Source organism: Monodelphis domestica, chromosome 1 (genome assembly GCF_027887165.1).
Source record: "Monodelphis domestica isolate mMonDom1 chromosome 1, mMonDom1.pri, whole genome shotgun sequence".
NCBI classification, from domain to species: Eukaryota; Metazoa; Chordata; class Mammalia; order Didelphimorphia; family Didelphidae; genus Monodelphis; species Monodelphis domestica.
The window spans coordinates 205,464,277-205,473,860 of record NC_077227.1 but is presented as its reverse complement, the minus strand read 5'-3'; the positions used below and the strand labels follow the sequence as shown (position 1 = coordinate 205,473,860).

General features: G+C 39.9%; 1 protein-coding gene across 3 annotated transcripts in view; it reads right to left on the bottom strand.

Annotated features, from left to right (window-relative positions):
* Window positions 1–289: 289 nt before the first annotated feature.
* The window catches only part of GANC (glucosidase alpha, neutral C), a 76,164-nt gene continuing 66,869 nt past the window's right edge, over window positions 290–9,584 (bottom strand). For 2 of the 3 annotated variants that reach the window (XM_007472415.3, XM_001362707.4), the window contains 4 exons: window positions 7,922–8,035; window positions 6,741–6,853; window positions 5,727–5,830; window positions 290–4,713 (listed from right to left, as the gene is read on the bottom strand). In XM_007472415.3, coding sequence (XP_007472477.2) covers window positions 4,604–4,713; window positions 5,727–5,830; window positions 6,741–6,853; window positions 7,922–8,035 — 441 coding nt within the window. In that variant the 3' untranslated portion in view covers window positions 290–4,603. The remainder of the gene's footprint in view (window positions 4,714–5,726; window positions 5,831–6,740; window positions 6,854–7,921; window positions 8,036–9,584) is intronic. The other variant, XM_007472416.3, reaches the window with a different exon arrangement.

Below are 9,584 nucleotides of genomic sequence, written 5' to 3'. Positions count from 1 at the left end.
ACCAAGAGTCCATATAACTGAATAGCAACACTATAAATTAGGCAAGAGGTGATTGGACCAGGACTAGAGTAGTGACTATATTAGCAGAAGGAAAGGATCTTAGGGGAATGATACAGTACAGAAATTACGAGATGGGGCAATTGTTTGGCTATGAGAAGTGTGTGAGAAGAGTGAAGAATGACATTGAGGTTTCTGAGCCTGGATGACTATGAAGGTGGGGTTACTCAACAGTTACAGGAAAGGTTTGGAAGAGGGGAGCGTTTGGGAGGAAAGATAACGATAAAAATAGTTTTCTGTCATTTTTCGTTTTATTGATGTTTTGTTTTTCTATTACATACATTTAGAGATTATTCTCATCTGGTGAGTGATCTCTTGCAACTAAGTAAAAATAAGTAAAATTAGTACTACAATGTTGCAACCTCATCTGAAAGTGGAGGCAATATCTCACATTTGTAAAGCCCCTCCTCTTACCTCTCTATAACAAAAAATTATTTTCTCTCCCTCACATTCTCCATTCATTGAAAAAGAGAGAAAAAACCCAAATTTCTTACATAGATGCATAGTCAAGCAAAACTGATCCCCCCATTGGCTGTATACAAAAATATCTGTGTCTCTTTCTCTAATGGGTAACATGCTCCATTATTAGTTCTCTGGAATCATGGTGTTTCATTGTATTGATTATAGTTCCCACAAGCTTTCAGAATCACTAGTTTTTACAATGTTTCTGTCATTGTGTAAATTGTCCTGGTTTTGCTCATTTCATCTGTGTGAGTTAAAAATTTTTTCAAAATTGTTCATTTAAAAATATTGATGATATAGCATAAGTTATTTTTCTGGCTCTGCTTACTTCACTCTTAATCAGTTCATAGAAGTCTTTCTGAAGTCATTTATTTTTTTGTTTCTTATAATACATCGCGTTCACGTCCCACAACTTTTTCAGACACATTTTCTTAGTTTCCAGTTTTTTGGCACCATAAAAAGGACTGCTATAAATATTTCGGAACATAGAGGACTTTTTATTCAATGATCTCATTCGGGTACTGGCATACAGCTGGGAAACAAGAGGTCTGTCCTGAAGGTGCTGAGTTTGGCATCCGCTGAATGATGTGCAAAATGCATTGGTGATGTGGGACTGCAGCTCAGGAAGGAGACCACGGCTGGATGTATAGATTTAGGAATCATTTGCATAGAGATTGTAATCAGATGCATGGGAGCTGATGAGATCATGAAGTGAGGTGGTCTAGAGGGATGAGAAGAAGGCCTGGGACAAAACACTGGGGGGTACCCTGATGGGTGGGTGTGGTAGGGATGAAGGCTCTGAGGGAAATGAGAGTCAGCAGGATCACGAGATCGAGAGAGGAGGGGAAAGTGTTCAACAGTGTCATTTATGCTACAGAGAGAACTAGAAGCATTTTTCTTTTTTTAAAAAGGCCTTTGTGTCTGGTAATTAAGAGATTATTGGGGGGCAGCTAGGTGGCTCAGAGGATAGAGGGCCAGGCCTGGAGTCGAGAGGATCTGAGTTCAAACCTGGCCTCAGACGCTTCCTAGCTGTGTGACCCTGGGCAAGTCACTAATCTCCCACTGCCTAGCTCTTACTACTCTGTCTTTAAATCTAGTATCCATCCTAAGACAGAAGGGGAGAGTTAAAAGAGAGAGAGATCATTGGTGACTTGGGAGGCTTGAGTTTCAGGGGATGAAGAGGATTCAGGAGAGAGGGAGAAGAGAGGGAGTGAAGGCACTAAGAGAACCCTCTGCATTCTCAAGGAGTTGAGTCAAGAAGGGGAGAAGAGATAGAAGACAAGAGCTAGGGAGGATGTAGTGCTGAGAGGGATTTTTTAATGATGTCTAAACCATGGGCATGCATGTAGGCAACAGAGGAGGAGATAGGAAGTCTAAAAATCTGTGAGTAGCCACAATAAAGAAGGCAACCTGTTTACAGAAGACAGAAGTGGACAGGCTCAAGGGTGAACGTACAGGGATTGGGCTAGGCAAGGAGACAGGAGTGAAGACAATGGGGGAAGATGCCCCAGTTATGTGACATGAAGAGGAGAGAAGAGGGACCATTGGCTTCAATTTTCCTTATCTGTAAAATGGGGATAATAATAACAGCACCTACTTCATAGGGTTATTGTGAGGATTGAATGAGATCATATATGTAAAGAATGCTGCAAATCTTAAAAGTGTTACATAAATGCTAGTTATTATTATTCAGAGCAATTTCTACATGGCTGTCATTCAGTCATTTCAGTCATATTTGACTCTTCATGATCCCATTTGGGATTTTCTTGGCAAAGACAGTGAAGTGATTTCTCATTTCCTTCTTCGGGTCATTTTCCAGAGGAGGAAACTGAAGCAAATAGGATTAAGTGACTTGTCCAGGGTCACACAGCTCATAAGGGTCCAAGGTCAGATTTGAGCTCAGGAAGAGCTGTCTTCCTGACCTTTTGCCCCAGACTTTATGTACTGCACTACCTGGTTGCCCTTTTACATGGTTAATTGTAATTCTTTTAAATAATTTCTTTTTTTCAAAAAGGAAAAGACTTTAATAAAATTAATATCTTCAAAAAGCACTAGAAAAAGGAACAAATTTGAGTTTTAAAACCAAAAGAAACTAATGATTCTTAGGGGGATGGGATAGGAATTAAAGCTGGACAAACAATCAACAGAAGGAAAAGGGTAAGAAGGCAGCAAAATCAGATTTCTCTTCCATAAGTATTCCTATTGGTGAAAATAACTTCCTATGGAAACTAATGGTCAGACTTTCTAGACTATTGGTTCATCTTTAACCACTTATCCACTGAAAAAGGTTCTAGGTCTCATAGAGCTCTATTAGTTCTCGTTCTATCTTAGTATTATCAGACATTCGATGTAAAGCATTTTCTCCAATCAACAGCTTCCCTCATTGACTGATCATGTTGCATTAATTTTGCTGCATGAATTTCTGAGAAGGGTTGGATTACTGGGCATGGAAAAGTTGGAAAAGCTTCATGGAGGAGGTAAGAGGTGAACTGAACTTTTTTTAACCCTAAATTTTTGTCTTAGAATCAATACTAATAATCAAAAAGAGCTGAAAAGGACTAAGCAATTGGGGTTAAATGACTTCCCCAGGGTCACACAGCTAGGAAGTGTCTGAGACCAGACATAAACTAAACTTTGATGAGGAAGCAAGATCTGGATAGGTGGACAGTATGTCATATTTGGGGACAAGATTGGGGACCTCCTTCCTGTGCCAGGGGGATCAGGCTCTAACTTGGGGGCCAGAAGGGCACAGCTCTGCAGGATTTGTTCCCACCTGTGCCTTTCCAGGGCTGCTCCACTGATGAGTGAAACAAAACCTCAAATGGCAGCGCAGAGTTTTTTGGTCTAGAAATTGATTTGAGGGGACCAGTATAAACAAAGGATGAGGGCAAGAACTAAGATGCCATAAATGTGGACAATTCGAGGACTGGCCTGGCTGGAACACAGAATCTGTGTTCTACAATGGTGTGAGACAAAGTTGGAGAAATAGAGTGGGTTCAATAGAGGACCCTGAAAATGAGAATAGCCTGTTCTTTGATATTTTAGGCAATGTAAGCTCACAATAGTTTTTTCTTTTTCTTTTTTTTTTTTTAGAAATCCTTGACTCCCATCTTAGAATCAATACAGTGTAATGGGAAGCAATAAAGGTTAGGCAATGGGAGTTAAGTGACTTGCCCAGGGTCACACGATTAGGAAGTATCTGAGGCCAGATTTGAACCCAGGTCCTTCCATCTCTAGACCTGGCTCTCCATCTACTGAGCCACCTAGATTTCCCCTCACTGTATCTTCTTGGGCTAGAAAGTAATATTTTTGTAAAATTGATTTGTAAAAGTAATAATGATATATAGAAGAGTGCTTTTTAGTCTGGGAGGCTGTTTGAGATTAACCTCTTGGGGACTGAGGGGAGAAGAACTCTCTTTGCTCCCTTCAAGAAGATTTCTAGACCAAAAAAAGCTCTCAGCTGCTGTTCAGGTTTTGTTTCATTCATCCCAGAGTGGGTGGGATATAACTTCAGAGTTTATGCCACATACATATGGCAGAATTCCTTAGAACCACAGCTGCTAGCTTTGTCTCGGGCCATGACTCCCTTCCATGGAGCAGCCCCGGAAAGGCCCAGATGGGAGCAAATCCTGCAGAGCTATGCCCACCTGTCCCCGTAGCTAAAGCCCGCTCCACCTGGCCCAGGAAGGAGAGGTGGCTCATTGTGTTACAGGGCTTGGCACAGGGCCACCCCAAATCACGACACTATGCTACTAAAAATGGAGGTCATTTGCTGTTTCTAGGTTATTTGTGTCAAGGAAAAGCCCCAGCTCCTGACATAATGAAATTTAATGATTTGAAATGAAATGAAATTTGAATGAATGAAAAATTATTATCACCAAAAACTTAGAAAGAAAAGAAGATATGAAATATCATCATATTCCTTCCTCCACTTGTTGTACTGCGACCAGCCAGCAGTCTCTGTGAGCCAGGCAGGTCAATCAGAGACCAGCACAGGTACAGAGGCCTCTTGACATCCTCCAAGATGGGTTTTCTTGGGATTCTGAACTTTCCTGCGCAGATTGTGAAGGTCCTTCTTCTCTTATCACTTGATGTGGATTTCCCAATCAACGCCAACATTCAATGAAAGTTTTTCCAGGTGAAGCACAGAGGTCTTGGAGCCGTAGGTAAAAGCCACTTGTGTGTCTGCCATGTCTAAATTTCAAGAGAATAATAAAAAAAAAAAAGGCTCAATCAGGCCTTGTTGGGGGAAATATCCTTTCTGATGCTTAAAATGAGGAATAACAGTGACAGAATTGTTTCGTTTAATAGGTGAAGTGTTCCATTCAGAAGACTCTTTGGCCCATACCAACTTTGTCCATGGATCTCAAAGAACTTTTGGGATACTTGATCAACTTCGCAATTTTGACTATGAAGTTGTTTGGAAAGAAATTGGGACACAGATATGGGGATTTATGTGAGGAACTCAGAGGGTAAGGCACAAATCAAATCTTGACTTGGAGGCCCAAGTCTTGTTAACTAGATTAAAAAAAAAAAGACAGTGTGGTATAGTGGACATAGCGTTGGGTCTGGAGCTGGATGCCTGAGCTATGAATCCTGGCTCTGCCACCTCATACCTGTGTGACTTTGGCCATGCTGCTTAACCTTGTTATGCCTCAGTTTCCTTATCCATAAATTAAGGTGATTGGAATAGATGATCTCTAAGGTCCCTTCCAACTCTATACCCAGAACCTTAGGATCCTATAATCAGGATACACCCAAGAATCACAGTATCTTACTATAATAAATCTGGGAGACTATTTAGAAATTATTTCCAGAAAAATTATGATATATTTGTTGTTCTTTTGTATTCAAAGATATTTTATTTTCCCAATCCCATATAATAACAATTTTCAACATTTGTTTTCCAAAATTATAAAATCCAAATTGTTTCTCTCTCCTCCCCGGTCTAATTTGGTCATATATTACATGATGTAATTTTTAAACTCCAGGGAATTGATTGGGGTGGGGGACCACTTGTCTACATATTACAAACAAATTATTGACCAAGAAGACCAATGGGGTTATGAAAGGGAAGGCAAAAGTCTCTATGACCAGAGGGATGAATGGGGAGGTCTGGTGTCCGGGGACCGGTCATTTTATTCATATCCAAATGCTATGACATTTGCAGAAATAATAGCAAAATAAGGAATGGCCCATTTTCTTACCAGGACAACTGGCAGTCACAGAGGAAGGTTGCTTATTGATGCCCAGGATCACGACTTTTTCCACCACACACTCGCTGTGGTAATGACCATTTTCGTCTGCACCACTGGAAATAGATACGGTTGGCCTCAGATGAAGGAATAGAATGGGAATTGGGGAAAGGGAACAACAACAAAAAAAAACCTGCCACAACCTGTCTCCGGGTTAGTGTATCCAGTAAGGAATCTGTGGGACTCTCTGAGGCTGCTATGCCATGTTTCCCCTCCCCTCTAACCCTCCCAGCTGGATAAATAACATTGTCGGTGGCATTTCTAATGGAGATGAACAAAGTCCAGAAGTTACTTCAAATGCAAAGGCCTGGATGCCCAAGCTCCTAATTGTAGTGGCTTTGTTTCTCTTTACTGTGTTTGTTCTATCTTTTTGTGGGACATTCCTGAGGGTCAACTGTGACAAGATTTCACAGAACCCCAGATCTAACCCTCTTTTTTTTTTAATTGGGAAAGGAAAAAGATATGGCAGGAAATATTGGATAAGAGACCCCACATAAGGCTTTTGGTGTTTTCTTGGCAACTAGGCACCACAGCAGTTAGAGCACCAGGCTTGGAGTTAGAAGGACCTGGATTCAAATCTGGACTCAGGTACTTCCCAGCTGGGTGAAGCTGGGCAAGTCACTTAACTCCAATTGCCTAGGCCTTTCTGTTTTTCTGACTTAGAATTGATACTAAGGCAGAAAGTAAGAATTTTTTAAAAATAGTGCTTTCTGCATATTATCAAATAGCTAAAACATGTAATATAATGTAACAATACAATAGAAATTATATTATATTAATTATTATATTCATATAATATTTATTTTATATAATGTACATTTACTTTTTCTATTATTAATGTTGCAAATATTATGCACATACATACATTACATGTTACAAAATATGTTGATTATATTACATAAATTATAAAAAATAAAAATGTAATGTAAAAAAATAAAATATGAAGTTCTCTTAGGCCGCCATTACCTGGAAGACAAAACACCTGCACTGAATAAAAACTTCCTATGAAGAAACTGCTTTTGATGGAGGTATTGGAATGAATGTCCATCATCAAGGTAGAGTTCGCCTCTTGCAGAACCCTGGAGAAAGCAGGACAGTGAACCTAGTTAGCTAACATTTGCTAGATAGAACAGATCATTTAAAAGAGAATGAACCTCATTCAACCCCCCCCCCCCCCCCCACACACACACTTACTGAGAGCCTGCCAGTAGGATCTCAGACATTCAAGGATGCGATAGGTGGAAAGGGACCACTCATCCACCTCAATGACCAGCACCATTGGCACCCCTTAGAAGGGATGAAGGCGATCCAGGGGGGAAAAGGTAAAGAATGTATATGTTCTAAAATATTTAGAGCAGCTCTTTTTTGAGGTGGCAAAGAACTGGGCATCGAGGGGATGCCCATCCATTGGGGAATGGCTACACGAGTCATGGCATATGATGGTGAGCCATAAGAAATGACAAATGGGTTAATTAAAAAAAACCCATGGAAAGACCTACATGAATTAATGAAGAGTGAAATGAGTAGAACCAAGAGAATATTATATACAGTCACAGAAATATTGTTTGAAGAATGACTTGTGTGTCCATCTCCAGACAAAGAATTGATAAACAGAAATAAGTAAGAAATAAGAACTTATTTAATAAATAAAATAAATAAAAATAAATGTTTATTAAATAAATTTAATAAAAATAAATAAGAACTAGTTTATGCATACAGATGTCAAATGATGCCTTGTCTAATGGGGGGAGTTTGGGAAGGAGGGGGCTGCCTGGATGTTTCCATGGCGGACCACTCCGGTGTCTTTGCCAAGAAAATCTCAAATGGGATCCCAGAGAGTTGGATGGGACTGAAAAGCGACTGAACAACGAGCGCCTTGGCTCTGGGTCATCACTCCAGCGTTCCCCTGGGAGATCTCCAGGCAGGACAAACAGAAGGCCTTCTTGACAGCAATGATGGCGATTCAGAGATGGGAAAAAAAAAGCTGCATTTCTCAGCCTAAGTGACAAGTTCCCTGGCTCTGGAGGTTACATGGGTGGGAATTCTAAGCTTTTACACACTTCGAGCATAGACTCAAAAGGCCATCGCTAGAAGATAGAGGAAAAGAAGCAAATCCAGACGAGCGAAGGAAAGAATTGCTTCAATACCTGGGAGTCCAGAGCTACCCGGAGCTCATACGGGAGACGGGGCATCCACCCTGTGGACCGCCCGACAGCAGTCTTCATGGGTATCACACTGCCACCCCGCTGAAACACTGGCGTCTAAGAAGAGCGGACGGTTCAGAGAAGGAGAATTCACCAAAGAGAATCTCAAAGTGGAACAGTTAGCTATTTTGCGATGAAAGACTCACATTCATACCTGTGCCAATGCACGCTCGGGGGCACAAAGAATTTGTGGGCAGTTTCTGAATATGGTAGTGGGGGTGGGGTGGACAATGAAATGTAGGCATAAAAACACATGTCCACTTTGAAAAAGAATTTTTTTAATCCCTTACTTTCTTTTATTTCTATTTCATATCCATAATAATTTATTTTCATATTAAAATTTATATCCATTATATATTTATATTTTACATGTATACATGTTTATATTTATAAATTTTGTTGCATTTACATATTATTGTATTATGTTTATTATATTGTTTTATTGTAATATATAATATAATATATAATTATGTTGTTTATATTGTGTTGTTTTGTCATATTACATCCTATCATATTGTGTCCTATTGTGTTGTTATGTTACATTACATTAATTAATTTTATTTTTAATAAACCCCTACCTTCTATGTAAGAATCAGTATTAAGTATTGGTCCCAAGGAAGAGTAGGAAAAGCTAAGCGATGGGGGGTAAAGTTACTTGCCCAAGGTCACACAGGTAGGAAGTATCCGAGGTCACATTTGAACCCAGGCCCTCTTGTCTCCAGGCCTGATTCTCTGTTCACTGGGCTACCTAGCTGCCTCTTAAACCCTTATTTTCTCTCTTAGTGCCAACTCTAAGACAAAAGGGTCAGGTCTGGCCTAGGGTTATACCTAGGAAGTGTCTCAGGCCAGATTTGAAACCAGGTCCTCCTGACACCAGGCCCTGATGCTTTATCCACTGAGCCACCTAGCTGCCCCAAGAATTATTATTTTTTCATGTATTGGGGAAAATAATTACTAGTCACTTGCACCTGTTTCTTCTCCTGATATCTATGTCATTCTGTCCCATGTTAATTTTTTCCCTCTTGTAGAGTCTCTTTAATATGAATAATTTCTTTTGTAGAATAATTTATATTCTACTCCCACATTTCCCACACTTCCCAAAAATGAACTTTCGTTTTACAGACTACCTAATTATTTTGCCCATCCATGGAAATAGGCTTAAAATTGTGTTGGTTTAAAAACCAAAGCATACACTTCATGAGCCAGCAACAATGCCAAAATAGCACACGTGACGGATTCTTTTAAACATTTTTTGGAAATAAGTTTTCTTTCACCAGCCTTGCAACTAATGTGCTCTTCTTCACTGTCCACATCTGGTTCCTGCCCCTTAGGATGACGATAGGGAGTGTCTATAGGATGTGACTTTAGGCGAGTAACCAACTCTCTGAGTAGGAATTGATGATCTAGTAGACCAGCTCCAGCTCCAATGGCCTACCAACCTGTGGTGAGTCATATCTAGAGGAGTTTTTGTAATGATGCTTATTTTTATCACTTTATCATTTTATTTTTTGTTATAAAGATATTTTATTTTACTAGTTACACGTAACACCAAATTTCCACACAAGTTCTCAGAAGTTATCTGATCCAAATTGTCTCTCTTCCTCCC